The sequence below is a fragment of the Rhamphochromis longiceps genome, linkage group LG5 (assembly GCF_057381845.1).
Source record: "Rhamphochromis longiceps isolate RC_006_pf linkage group LG5, R_longiceps_female_GT1.1, whole genome shotgun sequence".
NCBI lineage: Eukaryota > Metazoa > Chordata > Actinopteri > Cichliformes > Cichlidae > Rhamphochromis > Rhamphochromis longiceps.
Genome location: NC_140561.1, coordinates 20,475,673 through 20,498,502, shown reverse-complemented (window position 1 = coordinate 20,498,502; position 22,830 = coordinate 20,475,673). Strand labels below are relative to the sequence as shown.

General features: G+C 40.4%; 4 protein-coding genes and 1 long non-coding RNA gene across 5 annotated transcripts; 2 read left to right on the top strand and 3 right to left on the bottom strand.

Moving 5' to 3' along the window:
* Positions 1-883: 883 nt before the first annotated feature.
* tatdn2 (TatD DNase domain containing 2) lies at positions 884-7,722 on the bottom strand. Its single transcript, XM_085407926.1, has 7 exons — positions 7,581-7,722; positions 4,710-5,019; positions 4,180-4,593; positions 2,999-3,994; positions 2,748-2,875; positions 2,182-2,365; positions 884-1,387 (listed from the first exon to the last, which is right to left on the bottom strand). Exons 2-7 carry the CDS (start codon positions 5,007-5,009, stop codon positions 1,247-1,249), a joined length of 2,163 nt encoding a protein of 720 aa, XP_085264052.1. The 5' UTR covers positions 5,010-5,019; positions 7,581-7,722; the 3' UTR covers positions 884-1,246.
* A 652-nt stretch (positions 7,723-8,374) lies between these two features.
* Positions 8,375-11,146, bottom strand: LOC146669865 (uncharacterized). The gene is made up of 6 exons (XM_085407925.1): positions 10,630-11,146; positions 10,459-10,537; positions 10,308-10,356; positions 10,132-10,215; positions 9,890-10,003; positions 8,375-8,952 (listed from the first exon to the last, which is right to left on the bottom strand). The coding sequence occupies exons 1-6, from the start codon at positions 10,683-10,685 to the stop codon at positions 8,897-8,899; spliced, it is 438 nt and encodes a 145-aa protein (XP_085264051.1). The 5' UTR covers positions 10,686-11,146; the 3' UTR covers positions 8,375-8,896.
* Positions 11,147-12,595: 1,449 nt separating this feature from the next.
* On the bottom strand, positions 12,596-16,519 carry vhl (von Hippel-Lindau tumor suppressor). The gene is made up of 3 exons (XM_085406504.1): positions 16,082-16,519; positions 13,784-13,906; positions 12,596-13,388 (listed from the first exon to the last, which is right to left on the bottom strand). Exons 1-3 carry the CDS (start codon positions 16,266-16,268, stop codon positions 13,195-13,197), a joined length of 504 nt encoding a protein of 167 aa, XP_085262630.1. The 5' UTR covers positions 16,269-16,519; the 3' UTR covers positions 12,596-13,194.
* On the top strand, positions 16,509-16,715 carry LOC146669863 (uncharacterized). The gene is made up of 2 exons (XR_014911743.1): positions 16,509-16,604; positions 16,656-16,715. It is a non-coding gene; the product is annotated as an uncharacterized LOC146669863 (long non-coding RNA).
* A 3,929-nt stretch (positions 16,716-20,644) lies between these two features.
* LOC146669862 (vasopressin V2 receptor-like) lies at positions 20,645-21,865 on the top strand. Its single transcript, XM_085406503.1, has 2 exons — positions 20,645-21,473; positions 21,657-21,865. Exons 1-2 carry the CDS (start codon positions 20,645-20,647, stop codon positions 21,863-21,865), a joined length of 1,038 nt encoding a protein of 345 aa, XP_085262629.1.
* The last annotated feature ends 965 nt before the right edge of the window (positions 21,866-22,830 follow it).

The window sequence follows — 22,830 nt, the reverse complement described above, 5'->3', positions numbered from 1 at the left end:
ACACCAAGATATTCCCAGGCCAGTCGATTATATCTCTTGACTGGCCTGGGAATGTCTTTTTGCACGCAAAATTTATTAATAAGAATGTTTTGTTAACGACTTTGCTAAATAACCTGAACTGAATATTGTTGAATACATCAGGGAGAAAAAAGTGTAAGCCTTGTGCATAAACATTATGCTTGACTTTGAGTATGATTTGGGTGAAGACCCATTAGGTGACCACCGTGTGCCAGTTTGATTAAATTCTGACCCTCATGATATCATGGATCATGAATGTCTCACCATGTGAACTTTGGTTGTATGAGCTAAAAATATCAAGGAAACAGATACTTAGGATGCAAACACTTGAGTAAAGACTTAACTGGTACCTTTAAAGCTACAATTAAAAGGCTAAATGTCTTACAAAACACAAAATGACCATGTTTTTTTTTTTTAAAAGAAAAAAAGAAAAAGAAAAAGAAAAAAAAAAGGAAGGAGGATGTTGAAGAACATCTTGTCCAAACCTCAGTGACAGAGTTTACTCTGACCTTTTTAAAGGCTCTATAATAAGAAATGTGCTTAAAAAAATAAATAAATAAATAAAAAACTGGCAGGATGAACACACATCTGCTCACTCTTGATATTGTTTAGATTTAAAAAGAAAAAAAAGAGCACTTAGACAAATGTGTGTGACGAGCAGGGCGTCATTAAAGTGGAGTAATGGACCGCTCCCGCAGCCCCTCTCCTTCCCTCAATGCAGAATCAGCTTTGTTCAGTGTACACGTTTGCTCCACTGTAGACTATGCTTTCCTGTCTCCGTGCGCTCCTCCATCAGCACCAGTGTTCGCACTGATGACTAATTTAACAAAACATGTCTCAGAGAAAAAAGAAGCACTATTATAAAGACTTTTAATGCATCTCTACTGCATCACACCAAGGCAGCCAAACGTCCAGCAAACCAAACAAGCGAGCAATGTAAAACTACAGAAACACACATAAAAGAAAAACACAAACTGCTTAGAAATTAATCTATAATAACAACGGCATAAAAGAAATATTCAGATAAACAATTATACACTTGGATCTCTGTTAGACAAGAGATATTTTCATTCCAGTCAGGCTTGTCTCCTTTTTCTCTTTCAGGTTGTTTAAAATGAAATTTCTTCTCCACACGTCAACATCCATATATGGAGAATTGACAAATATAAAACAAAAACAGGAAACGTCTCTCTTCTTTCTTGCCAGTTTACAGCGTTTTCTCTAAAGGTCATATACCATACAGCTGAGTGGTGTTGTTTCGGATGGTGTCAAGGACAGTGGCCATGTCTTCCCCCTTCAGTAGGCTCAGCTCCCGCAGAGTATGGATGCCCATTCCAGGATGGGAAAACTGGCAGACACCTTTCCCAACCTATTAAAGAGCATGACATTCAAAAAGGTCAACATGGAGTCTCATAATAATTAATACCTCAAATATAACAACACGGATATTTGCTTTAAATTCTGATAGTAGTTTTAGACTCAATAGAAATATGTGCCCAGTTTCACTCCACTCTTGGAGGGAAAATTTCGTTTCAGATCAACAAGAGATCAAGCAGTCAAGGAACACAAGAGACAGGCCAACAGGCAGGAGGTTCTTTTCAGAAGCATGGTGGAACAAAAACGTCTCCACTGCTGGATCTGCTGCACACAGTATGATGATGTTGTCTGTTAAAAATCAGCTCTGATGCTTTACATCTGATTCTGATATAGATCAAACTTTCTTTGTTTTCCCAAGACTGTCGTCATACCATTATATACCTTTCATCCTCCTTTATGCTGGTTTAACAAAAAACAAAACAAAAAAAACACTGAACATAACGGTAACAGGATCTTTTGTGATCATATCTTGCTAACATAAGACTGTTCAAATGTTTAATCTGATAGCAAAGTGGGCATTTCTGTGTTGTGATCTGAGACCAAACTCTCTGAGAACTGACCACTTGTTGAGTCTGTGCCACAAAGAATTAAAGATCCTCTGAAGGCAAAAGCAGGTTTAACCAGCACTAGCATGGCGTACCTAATAAACTGTATGACATACCTCTAGTTTGTTCAATAATACATTTCTAATATTTTGCAATTTAAAAAAAAATGGCAGAAACCTTTTCTTTCATTAATGACACAAGATGTTTGTTTTGGATTTCCCGAGCCTCTATCTACACATACCTGTCTTGGCAGGAAATATGGCGCATCTGTCTCCAACACAATGCGATTCAGAGGGATCTGGGAAACGGCATTCCGGACCTCCGTAGCCCTCAAGTAGGTGATTAGGGCTGTGAATCCCACATACAAATTGGGGAATTCTGCCAGGAAGGGCTCAATCACTGGATAACTGTTTGTAAAACAGTGCCTGGAAAGCACAACGTAATTCAAATTAAAAGCCTGATTAAAGGCACTAAGATTTAAACTCCAAAGGTCTTTAGAGTTTAAAAATCCTCAGGTTGTCAGTTCTGATGTGGAAATGAGCAGAACAGCTGTTGTGTTTCAGACATATTAAATAATTCAAATTCACTTTATGACCGTTTTCTGTTCTTCTTCATCACCATCGAAAAATGACAACTATTACGAGTCAATTACAAAAAGGCTAGTCAGAAATAAAGTGCAAGCCTTTATCTTATTTCTCTAAACTGAAACATTTGAATTTCTTACAAAAAAAATAAGCAATTAATTTTAAGAAGAAGCTATAAAAAGAAAAACTGAGTTTAAAGGGTTTTACTCCACACACAACACACCTATGAATTTTGTACTCCCTGGGAACACACTTCTTCATGATTTTCAGCAGGTCGTCATCTGCATCCCTGCAGTGGATCACCAGAGGTTTCTGCATGGCCACGGCCAAACGCAGCTGCCGCTCAAACACCTTCACAGAGAAGCAGAGAAACAAAACAAAGACCACGACATTCTTATTTTCAATATCCAGGCATACGCTGCTCAAGAAAAACTGAGTCTCAAATTAGAAAATCCACTTCAGATTTTACCTTACCTCTTTCTGCGTTGAGGTGTCAGTAGAGTTTTTGTAGGAGTAGTCCAGGCCCATCTCACCAAAGGCCACGGCTTTTGGATGCCTCATCGCCGTCAGTATATTGCGCTCTTGAATACTCGAGTAGTTTTTGGCAAAATGCGGGTGGCACCCAAATGCCCCCCATACCATGTCTTCAGCCAGCAGACCTTCCCACAGCGCCTCTTTCACCATGATATCTGGGTTGCAGAAGTTTGTAATACAGCCTTGAAACTCTCCAGTGAAGCTACTCTGGTACAGCCTTCGAAAGCTGCTGAACGTCCCGCAGAAGCCAAGTTTTCCATAGAGCATGTCCAGATGGCAATGCGTGTCTATGAAGCCAGCTTCACTGCTTGAGCAGGGGTAGCTGGTCCATAAAGGTTCAGCCCCCAAGGACAGTCTTCTAGGAGTCCAAGTATGAGATGAGGAGTAACCAGGGTAACGCATGCGGAAAACACCGTCCGACTGCCTGCGTGAGGCTGTGGGGTCGAAGCACAGCTTTGACGCTCCCGTATTTGAGTGTCGGGGCAGAGCAAAGGGATCCGATGAACGTCCCCTAATGATGGATGAGCAAATATTGTCAGCCTCAACTGCAGATGCATTTAAAACGCTCACGTGCGGTGAGTGGGGCTGCTTCAGTGAGACAAAAACTTTCCTCTGTGGTGATGAGAAAGGCACCTCCATGTCTTTAGCAGCTGCCTCGAGGGTCCCAGTGGTTTCATTAGAGGGTGTAAACGTAAAAGTGGGAGTTACACCTCCCTCACTATCGACTAAAGTTTGATGTTGATCACAGCTCTGGTCAGATGAGAAACGAGATGAAGAATCTGGTATGTACTCTAGTGCAGGGAGGGCGGAGTCATGGTCCTCAGCTTCCAGCTCATTGTCTGGAGGAAATGGTCTGTCTTGGAAGGTCTTCTCCAGAGAAACAGAGTCCTCACTAACAAACATCCTGGGAAAATCCTCTCCTTCAACCACAAAACGCTGAAAAACAAAATCTTGATTCAGCGCCATGATAATTTTATGGTATGATACATTTAAAAACATTTTAAAATAAAAACTGAAGCTGCTTTAGAATTCAAAAGAATCAGTAACAACCAATGCACAACTAAAACATTATAACAAGAAGAAATGCTATATTACTTTTATTACAAGTTGTAGTTGCTTACCCTTCCATCTGTCTTTGGCTCTGAAGCATCACCTTTGATGTCTGAGTCTTCCAACACCTGCAGGGTGGGCCACTGATCTCCTTTGCTACCGCCTCGGTCCTCAGGTGCAGTGTCATACTGGCTCCAGGAGCTGTTAATATCCACAATGGTTGTCTCAAGGTAGGCTGGACTGGGACGTTCAGTCTGCAGAGGTGAAGACAAGCTGTTCATGTCAGTTCTGATGATATTAGTAGTGCTGCACGTTGTTTTTGTGTTTCCAAGGGCTGCCATCAGTGCCTTCCTGCAGATAGCCTTTAATCCCTCCTCAGGTGTCCTGTCTTTCTTCTTCAAGATAAAAGAGTGGGGTGGAGGTGGTGAAGCTTTCTGGATGTTTTTGGACTCTGGCTGTGCGGCTGAGGTGTTCATAGGTTTGTCCTGTGCCAAATTAACCACAAACAGATAATGTATTCACTGGAACCAAGCAACTTGTGAGACTCAAGATAGATTCAAAACATTCAATCTAAAATTATAATCCAATGGCAAAGGTTTACCTTCAAAGTTTTAAATGTTTCACTGTTTTTTCTGGAAAGCTTCCGCAGCTTAAGTTTGCCTACAGAGGGCAGACTTTCAGAGAGCACCTCGGCTTTTCTCTTGGGAGTATCCAGACTCAGTGCTCCAAGCCGCGCAGATCCTGGAGAATCACTGCAGGGCAAAGTTTCTGAATCTTCATTTTGCGTTATGGTCCGGCAAGGCGGTGTGACTGAGTCAGCGTTTCCACCCTGATGATGTGCTGGTGAAGTGACTGTAGTTCGGAGCCAGCTGAAGGCCACCTTCTTTCTTCTGCTATCCATGTCTAAGATCCTGATCCAAAACGCAGTTAGAAAAGGAATGAACACATCTGGATAAGCTTCTTGATAAAAATGACCACGGACTGGCTCTCATGCAATGATGATCATTTTATTAGCTTCTACACAACATTAACTCTACATAAAGTGGGCCCAACACTGGGTTACCTGGTTAAGAGAATTTCTTAAAAATTCATTCCACAGTAATCATATCTCTCCAATCTTACCAGCTCCTTTTATCAGTGTTGGCACGTTCTTACTGGAAGTTCAGAACAAGGACACCACATTCAGCAGTGGAGCTTCTGCACTGAATGTCATGCAAGCATTTTTATACTCTTATTTGACTTAATGAAGCTCTCCTGTTGTGGTGAAAACCTTTTTTGGTCTACCTATATCTGATTAGCAATTAAAAAGGAGATTGATTAAGAACTAGCCCTGTAATCACGGCTGTTATCATCCTGTTATCACAGCTAGAATTTCATGCTGGCCTAAAAGGATCTGCCCTACAGTGGTTTCGTTCCTATTTGTCAGAAAGGTTTTTTTATGTCAATATGGGCCCCCACAACTCCAAAATAGCCCCTCTTAAATACGGTGTACCTCAAGGCTCTATTTTGGGTCGTGCCCTGTTCGCACTCTATTTGTTGCCATTGGGCTCCATCTTCTCGCGGTACAGCATTTCATTTCATTGTTTTGCTGATGATTTGCAGATTTATCTACCTTTAAAAGCAGGGTCAGACCATTCGCAGCTCTTATTACGCTGCCTTGATGATGTCAAACAGTGGTTGTCATTAAATTTTTTTAAACTAAATGAAAATAAAACTGAGGTTGTCATTTTTGGCAACTTTAATCATATCGACAGCACTCTGGGCACCCTTTCCTCGTATTGTAAAACACATGTAAAAAACCTCGGTGTCTACATTGATGGTTCTTTTAAATTGAATAAGCAGGTGAGTGCAGTAGTTCAGTCCTGTTTTTTTCAGTTAAGACAGCTAGCCAAGGTAAAGCCATACCTTCCGGCTAACGTCTTTGAGCGTGTTATTCACCCTTTTCTTACTTGCAGATTGGACTACTGCAATTCATTGTATTATGGTCTAGATCAGGCCACCATCCATCATCTTCAGATGGTTCAAAATGCTGCTGCTCGCCTGCTAACTGGTACCAAACGGAGAGAGCATATAACCCCAGTTTTAGCTTCTTTACACTGGCTTCCTGTCTCCTACAGGATCCAATTTAAACTTCTACTTTTTGTTTTTAAGTCACTTAATGCCCGAGCCCCTCCTTACCTGTCTGAGCTCTCTGCCTATGCTCCAGGAAAAACCACGAGGTCTAGATCAAAACTAATGTTGTCCATCCCACAGACTAACCTCAAATCCCGTGGTGATAGATCCTTCTCTGTGGCAGGTCCTAGACTTTGGAATAGTCTCCCCTTAAATATTAGATCTGCACAAACACTTGAGCAATTTAAATCTTTACTAAAGACACATTTCTATGCCCTGGCTTTTAACACATTATGACCCAAGCATTTTGGTCTTATTTGAATTAGTTTAGTTATTGTTTTAATTCTTTTACTGTCCTTTTGTTTTTTATTGTTATTATTGTATTACATTGTTGCTTTTTAATACCATTTTTATATTGTTAAGCACTTTGTGCAGCATCGGCTGTTTGAAATGTGCTATATAAATAAATTTGACCTTGATCTTGTAAGCAGAAGCAATAATGCGAGTAAATCTATACTTATCAATATTAATCCCTAGGGGCTGATAATTCCCTGCTCGAACCACAGCTCTAAGTGGTCATATGCACTGTTAACCTGGAAAAGGCTCCGGAAAAGCGTGGATGTCTTACTTTATCATCTGACCTTAAACCCTTGTCTTTCAAACTAAGATCACGTAAATCCTAACACTAGCGTGAATATGGGCTTATCATTTCCCTGCACAAATCAATACACATCAACCCCAATACTGCAGCCAAAACTACAACTAAATACAAATGTATGTTTACAAAGAAACAGCTTTTTTCACAGCATTAACAAAAATAATCTGGCCTCAAATAAGTTTGAGTATCTCCATCTCAAAGTTCTGCAGAATGAGTAGCCATTCATTCATTAGTTCAGCTCGTCAAACCTATCCCTGTTTATTAATGAATTAACTTGCAGGGTTACTTGTGGGTCTATCTGTTTCTAAGTGCAGGGCTGGGCTCCGCTGGTTGCACCTGGAGGGAATTTTAGGTGATAAAATTATTAGCGGGATAAACAGTAAAACACAGCTTTAATAACCTATATACAGCAGGATTGTGTATTTTTTTTTAAAACTGTGACACTAAATTAACCGTGTGAAAGCACTCCGCGGGGGGGAAGCGCCTTGACGGTAAAACTTTGGCAATAACTGTGTGCTAGCTAGCAGCTTGACTGCCACAAAACTCCCGGTCACGAATGTTTGCAAACAATAATCATTACCTCAAAATATTCAATCCAACTAGTTAAATCAATATCACTATAATTATTTGACATTTATAAAACGTTAATCTAGCTAAGCCGCTTGTTTTAAGTAGCACTGCCTGACGTTGAGGAGCTATTACCTGGTGGGTCTCCGCGGTGGAAACGGCAATTAAAGCGTCAACCGGCAGCTTAAACGGCTCCTACGGAGATCGGTCTGTAAACAAAAGCACTGAAACGTTTCACTGTCTTCACGTATTATTAATGTATTGAGTTGAACCAAGAAAAGTTTGTTATAAAATTAACCACTAGGTGGCGATAAGAGCGCACATTTAAAAGTTCCTTTGCGCTTTCGTCACACAATCGTGTTAGATCTCGCGAGAATTGTTTACACCGGCTAAAGCAGCAATTACACATTAGTTTTCTCTATATTTTCCTTCCAATGAGCCAGCCTTTCTTGCTTCTTGTTTACGTTACTAATTAAAGTAGTCTTGAAAAGTAGTCCAGTATTCAGTCCAGTCTTTGTACCTGACAATTTTCCGAAAACATTTTTGTCTCTTTGTGAAGCTAGGCTTGATGTTTTGTGTCTGCTACTGAAGACTATAACTTAAAATTTCAGGTTGTTATCTCAAACTTTTGAACAGGGCATCGCAAAAATATCGAAGAAATAACTCAAAAATTACAAAATTACTTTAGAGTTTGAGTTATGTCCAAAGTTTGAGATAATTTTCAGTATTTTTTGGGTTCTGTTTTTGATTTTTATCAGAAGCAGAAAGAAGCTTCCATGTATGATCTATGAATTATTAACACATAAAAAAAAAACACGCCTATCTTCAGGAATTTGTAGGCGAGTGTTGTCCTGCACCAAAAGTTCACTTTACCAGAATAACAGGTCAAATTAAAGCAAACCAAAGTTTATTTTTGTGACACAGTGAATTAAACATTTTTAATTTTGTTTTTTTCATTTAAACCTTCCAAAAATGTAAAACAAGCTCTAAAGAGTGTGTGCAAAAATCAGCTGTATTCTGTATATTCACTTAAGAGGCATTTTTGAATGAATTGAAACTAAAGACAAAGTCAACCATAAAAAAGACGAATACAGCGTTTATAGCACAAGGGAATATACAAGATTTTCACTCAACTTATGAAGGTGATGAGAGGCGAGGCTTAACTTATTAAATTTAAATTTGCCATTATCATTATTACTTATGCTAAAAACAAAATAAAGATGTTTTGCTAAGAGAACTTGAGTAGGCTATATATCAAGTCTCTTTTGGAAATAAAATTTTGTAATTCGCCATACCTCATTACTTGTGCAGAAAAAAATAAGAAAATTAAACAAATTTCTAGAAGTATGTGTATTTCTGATAATACTTCTTTACAGATTTTCAAGTAAGTGCAAGCTCAGCTTTTCAAACTAATGTGGGCATCTTTAGAAGAGGTCTGGTGAACTGTTTCTTCAAACTTTTGGTAATCCCAGAAAGGTTTTATATGCACCCAAGCTGCATCCTTTACCTACAGGAATGAAAAGAAAAAGATGTCAATGTGTAAACTGGTCATGTATCATTATCCTTCCTTATAACAGCATCCCAGTCATGAACATTCCTGTATAAGAATGATCTCTTATACAATCATCTGCTGTGGTGCAGCAGATTTTGATTGTGAGAATCACTTGATTCATTTTATGGTCTGCCATCAAAAATGAGATTCACAATAGAACATAAAATTTTTCTATTGTGAGCATTAAATTGTGAAGACTTTGAGTATCTCATCATCTACTTAATATCATCAAAAGATTCAGGGAATCTAGAGAAATTTCTGTGCACAATGGACACAGCTGAAAAAAAAATCGAATACCCAGATGATGTACTTTTCAGGGAAGGCCTCACCTATTTTAGATAATGCTAAACCATATACTTGATCTACTACAACACCATGGCACCACAGTAGAACATTTAATACATTATGAAACGGAAAATATGAGAAAGAAGACCCAGAATTGCTGTGAAGCTAAAATCCTGTATCAGACAAGGTTAGGACAATATTCCTCCCCCAAACGTTCAACAGCTGGTCTCCTCTGTTCCCAGATGTTTACAGGCTGTTGTAAGGGAGAGGAGCTGACCGTACACATTGGTAAACACAGCCCTGTGTCGACTTTTTTGGGATGTGTTGCTGTCATCAAATTCAAAATAAGCAAATATTTATCTTAAACTGGTAGATTTTTCACAGTTTAAACATTTGATATGTTTTCCATGTTCTGTTGTGAGTCAAATATGAGTTTATGGGATTTGCAAATCACTGCATTCTGTCTTTATTTACATTTTACACAGTGTCACAACTTTTTTGGAACTCGGGACGTCAGTATCACATTAGATAATCCAGCAACACGTGCATGAAAGTTGCAATAAGCAGATTATTGTATGTGTTATATTTTGCTTCAGTCAGTACTAACATGTTGGACTCTTCTCCACAAGCCAGTAGCAGAAGCCCGTCCTAGCGCGCTCATTGAACACATTCCTGTACTGGGACATGTTTCGAGGTGAAACACTGGTTTTTTTTAATGTGCCTAAAGGGAAAAAACATAAACAAAATAAAGATTCAGCAGTGAGACCGATACCTAAATTAAGAGTTCATCACCAACTCTGATGTGACACCTGCTATATGCTCACTAGAGGGAGGGAAGAGAATCATTACCTGCACCTTCGTCTTGAGTCAGGGGAGGTAACGGGCTGCCGGTGGTGCGGTCTAGAGCAGAATTACCTCCATGAGACGGAGCCACTTAAATAAATTATAAAATCAAACACAAATTAGAAATTAGAGACATTTTTCTTGAAAAGGCCAGTTTCTTTTACTTGATTATTCTCACAAACCTGATTCTTTTAACAAGGATGGTGGAAGTGACGCAAAATAAACTGGTACCTATGTGGGAATAACCATGACACCAACTCACAGTAATTTATGATGTAGTAATCTGTCTGCGGCTCTGCAGGTAGGCAGGATTTCTTGTCGTTTTACTCTTACCATTGTTTTCATTTTGCTCCAGTGATCTGTCTGCAGGTGTGGGAAGACAACTGGGTGACTCCTCGGCCAAAATGTTTTGCTGGCGGAGAAAATGAAAAGGATGATGAACTCTGGATCCAAGATCTAATTATTTACAGTTGTGAGAGACGCAGAGAAAAGCTGAGGTCTTACAGCTCTCGCCTGAAACGACCTGAGTGCTGTTTTTTTTCCTTTTCCCCCGCCTGCATGCTCCTGATACACGGCACCCAGCTCAACTCGTTTCACACACACGCACACAACAATGTGTTGTGTTACTTTGTCACTTAGCAACATGTCTGGCAACAGTGCCCCTGCTGAGCAAACAGAAGCACGTTATGATTTCAGGTTGTGATCTGTTCCTGAAAGAGGGCATCCACATGTAGGCTGTGAGTGAGATGCTACAGAAGTGCCAACAGCATGAGGTTATTCGGGTATATTACACGTGAAGTCTGAGCAGTGTCATTGCTATTATGATACAATTTTCAAGTATTAATTTAAAAAAAGCCATATCATAAATTAATATAAAATATAAATGGATACATTTTTGTATTATTAACCAGAAGAGCAACAAATTAGAGACACTAATACATGTAACTCAGTGATATCCTGGTCGTTCCTTTATTTACTTGTTATCCTCACAGAAAGGGAAGCGGGCATGTATGACTGCACACAGAGGAGGTTACGTTGTTCGAGATGTCCTTGAGATGCTCATTGGATGTTTAATTGTTTTGTTTTTGATACAGCATACAGGATTGCATAAATTGCTTTTACACCTGTGTACCCATTTACGCTGTTACCTGTATTAATTATACCAACTTGTTAGAATTCATCTATTCTTGTTTTAAAATGTAAAGAAATGCATTAATTATCTTGGCATTAATTTACACACAGCTCTATTTAAGGTCCCACCACAGCACAACACCTTGATTGTTTTCTTTTTTAGCCATTCTTTTGTAGATTTGCTGCTGAGCCTGGGATTGTTGTCCTGTTGAATGAACCAGTTTGAGCAAAGCTTTACCTGTTGCACAAACAGCCTCACTGGATTCTGTTTTGGTATACAAAAGTGTTCCTGGTCTGTTCAATGACTGCAAGGTACCCAGGTTGTGTGGCTGGACAGTTGGCGTCTGTGTTTGGTTTTCTGGAAATGTGGCACTGTGCATCTCCTCTTTGCTCTCATCTGTCTAAAGGATATTGCTGCAGAAATCTTGTGGTTTGTTTAACTTTGCAAAGTTGATTTTTCTGAGCATTGCACATGTTTTTCAAAGGACTGCATAGACTCTTGTGAAAATGTGCTTTTCGAGGCAGTAAGTTAGGCACAGCTGACTACACTCAGCTAATTGCAGAGATGTGTAGAGGAGAGGATGGTCTGTATGGCATTGGTCTTTGTAATGTTTTAGTAGAGGACACTTCTTTTGACCACGTTGTAATTTTTGCAGCTTTTCTGTTACTGCTGAATCCAATGGCTTATCTCAGCACAGCAAGATCTGTATCTTCAACAGCAATGTGAAAGCAGTGCTTCTGTATGGGTCCGAGACGTGGCGGGTGACCAAGACCACTACCAGTAAGATACAGATTTTCATCAACAAATGCTTGAGACACATCCTCAACAGCAGATGGCCTGAGAAGATCTCAAACACAGACCTCTGGAAGAGAACCAGCCAGAACCCGGTCGGTCAAGACATCAAGAAGAGAAAATGGGGCTGGATAGGCCACACACTTCGAAAACCACTCGACAATGTCGCAAAGCAAGCACTGGACTGGAACCTACAAGGCAAAAAAGGAAAGTGGGGAGACCCAAACAGACTTGGAGAAGATCTGTCGAGAGCGAAGTGAAGGCCGTCGGAATGACGTGAACCCAGCTAAAGAGAGCAGCCCAGAACAGAGTCCGTTGGCGTGGTGTTGTTGCGGACCTATGCTCCCCCAGGAGTCAACAGGAAAATTGAATCCAATGGCTTAGCGGTCACCCTGAAATCTTCTTTTTCTTACAACTATTACTTCCTCACATCCCCTGGACATCCTGTGAAACACAACTGTTATACATTTGCTTTATTTAGAGACAGCACCAACAACTAAAACAGCAATGTAAACTGAAGAGTGTTCCAAGGTATCAAGGCGTCCATCCATTAATAAAACTTGTATATATTTTATTCAATATACAAATAAAACTCTTTTACATACAGCAGCAATGTGTCATCAGGAAAATTATTACAAAGAAGACAGAAAAGAAGACAAAAACAAGAGGATAAGCTCCTCGGTCACAGTATTTTCCCCACATTGGAAATCATCTGCGAGTTAACCTTTATGACAGTCTCACCTGTTCCTAATAACCCAATATTTCTGACAGATTACAGCTACAACAATAGAATACAACACAGCATCCATTTTTGAAGGGAATTGTGCAGGTATGGCAAGATAACCTCATATCAAGCATTACTAATAAGAATATGAACAACACAGATCTCTGAATTCTAATGTGGCTACATACAGAAGATGGATTTATATTACATATAACTCTTACTAAAAAAGGAAAAAACACATTTTCTTCTGTTCAACAACTGTGACAAACAAACAGAAGATCAAACTGAAACTGATTTCCAAAAAATGTGTTTATAGCCACTGTGAAGTAAGTCCTGTGTTTCATCTTTAAAGTTCTTTACGTTCTCGGAAAGTGCAAGAACATCTGTCCTTATGTGATAAATATCCATTCTGCCTTAATCATCACTCCTCCTGCCCTTGTGTGTTCTCTTTCAGATGTTGGGCTACTCGCTGGTTTATGCGTTGGAGATCTTTCAAAACACTCGGGCGATCTTCGAGCTCCTCGTGGAGGGACCACGCTATTTCCAAGCTCCTGTAGTCGTTTGGTCGCACAAGACGCCGAGTAACCTGAAGAGCTCGATCCTTGAGACTGTAAACTGTGTAAACAAACGCTTGTTAACAGTGTGGGATTTTTTGTCAACTCACAAATCCAAATATAGATCAGTTTGTCTCTAAATTTACCAAAACTTCTTATGCCAAAAGTGAATCAAACAATACTAACATCAGAGTTTCTTAATTAAAACATTACAACATCTGTCACACTATTTTGTGTGGTTTCCCCTGAAAATTGCTGATGAAAAAAAGAAAAACAACTGGTAAAATTTCTATAATATCCAGAGAAACTATTACGTATTTTTTCATGAAATTATCCTGTATGATTTGATCAATATGTCAATCACTCTGTATACTCTGAAACTAGCTTAATACACACTTACTACTAAATCATAATTGTATGGCACAGAGACTTCAGGTAATATAACTGATGTTTTACCTGGTAAACTGATATTGGCATATGTCACATTTCCACCCCCTGCTGGCTTAGGAAGAAACAGCTCTTTGCTGTTGACCTTGAGAGGGTCATCGGTCTCTGCATCTCTGAACATCCACGGGTGACCTGGAAAAGATACAAGCGGAAACACTGTTTAAGAGTTAAAGCCTGAGGCCTGTACTACGAACAGTTAACCCTGGGTTAACTGCACACTGGGGTGGTGGTTAAATTCCTGTCAGGGTATATCGCCATGATAACTTGCGTTGTCCTTTTGTTGTACCTTTTCGAGATTAGGGATCAACAGGTACAAAATCGCAGCCTAACGCTCACCATAAAATAGCGTAACCCAGAATGGTCCTAAGACCCCACCTACTGTACCAGAGCCACACCACTGTGCCTGCCTCTCTCTCCACATAGCGCTGTCGCCTCCGGTGAGAATCCTGACACCCTTCCCACACCCATCACTTTCATTGCAGACCAGGTTCAGATGCAAATGAGGAGACTCCACTCAGGCAAGTCTGCTGGACCAGACGGAGTGAGTCCCCGCATCCTCAAGGCCTGTGCCCCCCAGCTTTGTGGAGTCTTCCATAAGCTGTTCATGCTGAGTCTGGGTCTGCAGAGGGTCCCAGTGCTGTGGAAGACATCATGCCTCGTCCCTGCACCAAAGACGCCACGCCCCAGTGGCCCCCAGGACTACAGGCCTGTGGCATTGACCTCCCACATCATGAAGACTCTGGAAAGGCTCATCCTGGACCAGCTCCGACCCATTGTCAGACCACATCTGGACCCCCTTCAGTTCGCTTACCAGCCCCGTCTCCGAACTGAGGACGCCATCATCTATCTGCTTAATCGTGTCTACACCCATCTCGACCAGCCAGCGAGCACTGCGAGGGTCATGTTTTTTTACTTTTCCAGTGCTTCCAACACCATCAGGCCGACCCTCCTGGGAGATAAGCTGACAGCGATATAGGTGGATGCTTCTCTGGTGTCCTGGATTGTTGATTACCTGACCTCAGCAGAGATGATGAGACAGAGTACCGGGCTGTGGTCGACTCCTTTGTCCCGTGGTGTGAGCAGAATCATCTTCAGCTCAACGTGGCAAAGACCAAGAAACTGATCGTGGACTTCAGGAAGACCAGGAAACACTTGACCCCTGTTTCAATCCAGGGGGTCAATGTTGACATTGTGAATTACTATAAATACCTCAGAGTATACATAGACAATAAACTGGACTGGGCTAAAAACACCACAGCACTTTACAGGAAGGGCCAGAGTCGCCTCTATTTTCTTAAGGCGACTGAGGTCCTTCAACATCCGCCGGACAACACTCAGGATTTTCTACGAGTCTGTTGTGGCCAGTGCAATCCTCTATGCCGTTGCATGCTGGGGGAGCAGGCTGAGGGTCGCCTCATGCTAACAGGCTTATAAACTGATCCGTAAGGCCAGTAGTGTTGTGGGGATGGAGCTGGACTCCGTTAAGGTGGTGTCGGAGAGGTGGATGTTGTCCAAAATAAAGACAATGTTGGATAATACTTCCCACCCACTCCATGACATGCTGGTCAGTCACAGGATCCCGTTCAGTGAGAGGCTGAGAGTACCAAAGCACCACTGAACGACACAGGAAATCAGTTTTTCAGCACTATATACATATGAACAGTATAAAGAGAAAATATATATAATATGTACAAATATACAAGAGTAATGCTTTAAAGGTGATACTATTTCATGATTTTCGTGATACAATTCTAGGTTCAGTTTCCAAGACATGGCTTATTATTTTTATTATTATTATCATTATTATGAATCTCGGAATTAAAAGACAGACAAAATACTAAAACATATTATTTAAACAAAGAGACAATCATTAAAATTACACAAAAAACCTCCAGTCAATCAGTCAGTCAGTACAAGGTTCATTACAGAATTAAGCACAAATATCAATAGGAGCTGGCAACACAGATGATAATCAAAACAACTGAAAGCTCACTTCCAGTCTGTAAAGACATCATATGTAACAGACCTGCATAAAAACAGGTCTATATATATATGTGTGTGTGTGTTTGTAGTAAACCTAATCCTAGACATCCATCGTTTTCCTTTAGTCTGGGCTGGGTTCTTCTCTGAGAAAGCTGCGTTCAGGTGATACCAGCATTCCGAGAAAACTCATTGCTTTTTTACACAAAACAAAGCTTTAAATCTCTAGAAATACCTGAGTAAGCACCCTTGCTACAATAAAGCTACAAAGAGCCACTTGTTAGCTAATCGCTTTATGCACTGGTAACGTGCAAGCAGCCGTCTTACCGACGTAAGTGTGCATCCTCCGTCCAGTCCCTGGTTGTATGTCATTGTAAGGATGCGGTTCTCCCTGGTAATTTATCCACAAAGGCCGTACGACACGGGGACTATGGTTATAAAACAGCACTTTAACTGGTATCTGACTGTTCAGGGAACGAACCAGAGGAAGAGTCTCCTCTCTTTCTTGAGGCATTGGAGCTAAATAATGCTAAACTGTTATCGCAGCGAGAGTCGCGTTCTGTAGCTAACGCTAGCAAGTAGCTCCCTAAATGTTTACAATCGTCCGCGACGGCAGCTACTCGAAATTATAAAAATCGTATCAGTTAATCTGTCTAGTCGCTTACTTATCTTATAAAACAGAAAAAGTTAAAAACACTTTTAAACGCCACAGCGAGAAAATTACTTCTCAACTAGTTTGTTTACAGTCACTTTTCCGGTTGAAAGTGTGGAACGTTGAACTGTTCTGATCTCTGATTGGTCGTGACATGCAGTGGCTCGCTACAAGAGATGCGTTCAGTACGCGGTGTACGTGGTGCAGAAGCAGCAACAAGAAAATAAATTTCAAATGAAATCACAACAGGAAAACTGTCAGACTCTCACCCACCTCCACCTAGAAAATAAATAAAAGCAATTATATATATATATATATATATATATATATATATATATATATATATATATATATATATATATATATATATATATATATATATATATTTGCTTTATATATATGTGTGTGTGTGTGTGTGTGTGTGTGTGTGGTTAGAACTCTATATTTTACGTTCTAACCACTTTTACTAGACCTGATCTGTTAAGACTATATATATAATTGGTTTATATATATATATGTATGTGTGCGTGTGTGTGTGTGTGTGTGTGTGTGTGTGTGTGTGTGTGTGTGTGTGTGTGTGTGTGTGTGTGTGTTATTGGAATTGACTGGCCCTCGGATTACTCTGTGTGTTGTGGTTTATCGTCCGCCTAAATACCACAAGATGTTTATCTCTGAATTTGCTGACTTTTTGGGATCCATTCTTTTTAAATATGGTTCTGTTATTATTTCTGGTGATTTTAACATTCATGTCTGTTGTATGGATGATCAATTGGCTAATGATTTTCTTGCACTGACCGACTCTTTTAATCTTACTCAGTGGGTGAATGAGCCTACCCATGTTAAAGGCCACACCCTTGATTTGGTTTTCTCATACGATGTGGATATATGTATTAAGGAAATTCGAAACACTGGACTTTCTGACCATTCCCCGGTTATCTTCGATCTTGACCTAGATAACACCGGATCACGCTTTGAGGCTCCTCTTTGCCCTACGCGTACTGTGAATCCTGATACTGTGTTGAATTTCTCTAACTCTTTTGTGAACTCTCCATTTACTACGTCAGATTGTCTTACCCCACATACGCTTGAGAATTTTGCCAATACTCTATTAACTACATGCTCCTCTATCCTTGACATTGTAGCACCTATCAAAATGAAACGCCCCAGAACCTACTCACAATGTTGGTTAAATGATTCTGTTCGCGCTTTACGACGTATGTGTCGGCGGGATGAGAGGAGGTGGAGGAAAGATAATCTCCAGTCATCATATGACATTTTATGTATTAGCCGCTTGAAGTTTCAATCAGCTGCCAGAACGGCTAAAGCAGCTTTCCTATCTAAAATTATCACCACCAATGGCAACAATCCTCGAATTTTATTTAAAATTTTTAACTCTGTGGTCAACCCCTGCCCCTCTATGCCTCTGCCGTGCTCCCCGGGTCTTTGTGAAAAATTTTCAAGTTATTTTTTAGACAAAGTCGTATTTCTTAAATCTACTCTTCCTTTGGTGACAGATCGTATGTCCATTCCTGATTGTTCTACTACTTTTTGTCAATTTGAACCCGTTTCACTCTCTACTCTGAAGCATCTAATTGAGAAACTGAACAATACTAATCTTGTACATGATGTTCTTCCATCCCGTATAGTCAAGGACTGTTTTAGTGCAATTGGACCTTGTCTATTGTCCATATTGAACTCTTCCTTGCTTTCCGGTTATGTACCATCAGCTTTTAAACATGCTATAATCCAACCTGTTCTTAAAAAAAGTAACCTCGATCAAAATGATTATGCCAACTATAGGCCGATTTCTAAGCTTCCCTTCGTGGCCAAAATTCTTGAGAAGGTAGTTCTGCTTCAACTTCAGACCTACCTGGATGAGAATAACATTAATGATAAATTTCAATCGGCCTTCAAACAACATCACAGCACTGAATCAGCGCTGCTCCGAGTTTTTAATGACCTTTTATTAATGGCTGACAATGGACGCCCCTCTGTCCTAGTGCTATTGGATCTTTCATCGGCATTTGACATGGTTGACCATAACATACTATTGGCGAGACTAGAGCACACTGTAGGCATCAAGGGCGCTGCCTTGGATTGGTTTAAATCTTACCTCTCCAATCGGCTCTCTTCGGTTCACTTGGCCACCTCGTCTTCTTCCGCTGTACCTGTTTGCTGTGGTGTCCCCCAGGGATCTGTGTTAGGCCCTACCCTGTTCTCATTATATATGCTTCCTTTAAGTGCTATCTTTGAGAAATACCACATTGCTTTTCATTATTATGCCGATGACATCCAGATCTATTTTGAGTTAAATGATGATCTAGCTCTGTCCTTCAGTAGCTTTCGAGAGTGCATGTGTGAGGTCAAGCAATGGCTTCTGGCAAATACTCTTATCCTTAATGATAAGAAAACTGAAATTATGATCTTTGGTAGTGACGCTCTCCGTGCCAAACTTCGTGATGCCTTTGGTTTTCTCACTAGCTCTTTCTCTGACACTGTTAGGAATCTGGGTGTGCTACTTGACAGCTCATTTAAACTTGATAAACAAGTGTCTGCTGTCGTCAGATCCAGTTTTTACCAACTTCGCCTTATTTCTAAGGCCAAACACTATATCCCGCACAATGACCTGGAAAAGCTCATCCATGCCTTTGTAACGTCAAGGCTAGATTATTGTAATTCACTTTATTTTGGTCTCCACTCTACCCTTCTACATAGATTACAGACAGTCCAGAATGCCGCTGCACGCATTCTAACTAAAACTAAGAAGTTTGCTCACATCACTCCCGTCCTTGCTGATCTGCACTGGTTGCCTGTGAAATTTCGTATTCAATTTAAAATTCTGTTGCTTACTTTTAAAATTACTAATAACACAGGACCAAGCTATCTTAAGGAACTCTTAAACTCATATGCTCCTGCGAGGGCTTTAAGATCATCCTCACAGTTATTGTTGGTTCAGCCCAGATCTCGTTTGAAGTCTAGAGGTGATCGAGCGTTTGCTCTAGCTGCACCTGAGCTGTGGAACAATCTCCCGATTGGCATCCGGGCGTCTGATTCTATTCAATCTTTTAAATCACGGCTTAAAACATATCTGTTTGAACTTGCTTTTTCTACCAGTTAAATCCTGGCCTTGTTTGCAGTGAGTTATTCTATTAATTTTTCTGTTTGTCTTGCGTTGTCTTGCGTTGTCTATGTTCTCTATCACTGTGTTTGATGGTACAGCTTTACTTTGCTATAGCTATGTGCTATAGTTTACTCTTATTAGTGGTTTTTACCTGTGAACATAATTCCACACTTATATGATTCTGATGTTGGCTTTTAAATGTGCTCTATAAATAAAGATTGTTGTTGTTGTTGTTGTTGTTGTTGTTGTTGTGTGTGTGTGTGTGTGTGTGTGTGTGTGTGTGTGTGTGTGTGTGTGTGTGTGTGTGTGTGTGTGTGTGTGTGTGTGTGTGTGTGGTTAGAACTCTATATTTTACGTTCTAACCACTTTTACTAGACCAGATCTGTTAAGACTATGCATGCGAACCAAAGTTTCAGGTTATACAATAATAAATAAAAAGATATAATAACAGATTCTTTAATTGGTCTATTTATATTTGATAATACAAATGCATATAGGCCTAAAGTATTTACAATTGCTGAGTAAAGGATCTGTGGAGAAGAGATAAATCGGTCAAAATCAAGTAGGCTAAATAGTACTATATATACTATCCTATACTATTATACTTGATATTAAATATCAAAAAATCATTTTTAACATATTGAAAGTAAAAATGCAATAAAAATCACATGATATCTCTTCTTTAGCCTAAACAACAGTCCGCCAGCACTAATCTCCCATATGCTTTATACTTAATTATCAGGATTAACCCATGGCTTTTTTTATGTGTAAGAAATGCTAATCAGATTCAATGAATATGAGCTCCACCCAGTTTCATTCTGACATAAAATACTGAGGCACAGTAGAAACCTTCCAGATTAACACCAGACAGCATTCGCAAGCTGAACTCGACTGCAGGAGTAAAGCTTCCATTCGCCTTCAATATTATTTGAGGTTTAAGCAGGTATACAGAAATAAGCCACATTGCAGTTACTTCTATGGAACAGAATCTTCTTTTCAACAATATTTTATCATGGGAAATTACGTTTTGACTTTTGTTTGTTTGCATAAAATGAAAATATTCAATTTTTCCTTCATTTCAGATACTTTTCGTCAACATCGAAGGTCTTCAATCACAATGAATGACAGTGACTTTGTGGAGGCACAGGATGTGCCAAGAGATGAGAGCCTGGCCAAGGTGGAGATCGCGCTGCTCAGTGTCGTCTTCGTGAGCGCCGCCGTCCTCAACACCAGCCTGCTGCTCGTCCTGTGGAAACAGCGCAAACAGATGTCCAGAATGCGCGTCTTCGTGTTCCACCTGTGCCTGGCGGACCTGGTGGTCACTTTCTTCCAGGTGTGTCCGCAGCTTTTGTGGGACATCACAGACAGGTTCGTCGGACCGGACTTGGTGTGCCGACTTGTGAAATATTTGCAAGTTCTCGGCATGTTTTCATCGACCTACATGATCGTGGTGATGACAGTTGACAGGTACCAGGCTATCTGCAACCCGATGGTAAAGTTTCAGCGGACGCGCACGAGACTAAATGTCCACGTGTGCGTTGCGTGGGGGATTTCTCTGCTGGGCAGCTTGCCTCAGGTCTTCATTTTCTCACAGGTGGAGGTTACACCGGGTGTGTTTGATTGCTGGGCTACATTTATCCAGCCATGGGGGCTGCAGACTTACATCACCTGGACCACGCTGGTCATTTTTGTTTTACCCGTTATCACAGTTGTTGTTTGCCAAGTCCGCATCTGCCGAGTCATCCAGATCAACATCTACCAAAAGACTCAGCAGAAAGGAACGGTGGGTTTGCCATCCAGAGCCAGCGGTGTGGCTGGCATGTCGAAGGCTAGAGTGAAAACACTGAAGATGACGGTGGTCATAGTACTCGCTTATATTGTCTGCTGGGCTCCGTTTTTCACTGTCCAGCTGTGGTCCGCGTGGGACAAGCAGGCGCCTAAAGAAAGTAAGTATTGCGTATATTTGCTGTGTGATCGTCATAATCAATGTAGTTCATTTGGTCTTTTACGTTTTCTAATTACACAGAACCTGAGCATATTTACGCACAAACACAAATTACTAATCTCTAGGTGGCAGATGAGATTGCTTGGCAGACACGTGACACTTTGCCCTCCTCTTTTAATTCCAGCTGCTACTTTCACCATCCTGATGTTGCTTGCCAGCCTGAACAGCTGCGCGAATCCCTGCATTTACCTTTTGTTCAGCGGTCAGGTTCCCAAGAGGCTGGTGTCGCTCCTGTGCAGGAGGCATTCAGGCGGAAAGGACTCAGTGCACGAGGAAACGACGCTGGTCAGCACTTTGTATCTAAGCTTAAAAAATCCCCCCGAGTCCAAGTGAAGGTAGCGCATTACTAAAAATGGGAAACTCCTGCAGGGCAAACCGTGCAAAGTCTGCGCGCCTGGATATGCTGCCTCTCTGAATTTTAGCAACCGTTTCAAAGGGTGAAGGCAACGCATGCTGTATGTTATTTGGCACATAAAAAGATATAGTGTGTAGTAAAAAGCAGCCAACAAAGGCGAGAGAGTGAGAACAACATGCTGTTGGATAACAGCATCTGGAGAGACTAAACAACTGGTGTGGATCATCAAGCTGTTTGGATAAATCTTTTTACTTTGAGAAATAAAATGTTCATCCCATTTAGTGGTACCTGAATGAGCCAGTCTTTTCAGCCAGATTGGATTCAGCTGTATAGTGTTTTGCATACTGCCATATATAGAAACATTCCTTGAGTTGATTTCACCAATCTAAAGTAAATAAAATCTATTCATAGCTTTCCAAACGAAAGATTAAAAGCAAGCATATGTGTTTCACTGATGTAACAGAGAGGAAATAGAGGCACACTTTATGTTGGAACAAACTGTATTTAAAGATTGTGAAATATGTTTGTCAGCCCTTTAAATGTTTCTATGGTGAAAACCTACTCACTGTTCACAAAATCACACACCAGGTGCTTGTATTTTGTAAAATACTGTTCATGCCATGAACAACTTTGTTTATTTATGGAATAAAATGTTGTCACAAATGTGTTGCACTGCTGTTGTATAACACATGAGGTAGCCTTTGTAATCCTAAACATTTACAAATGATACAGATCGTATTTATGGCACTAATATTTAGATATAAGTCCATGCGGTCCCACCTAATGTTAATGTGTTTTAAAACAAGGATTGAATTGTCTACATTGTCAACATATCTTTCCACAAATATTACAGCTGGAAGAATGTAATCAAAAGACAAACAGACAGATGGACAACCCTGCGCTATGTCATGCAACATCTGCAGGTCATCAGAGTGAAAAACCT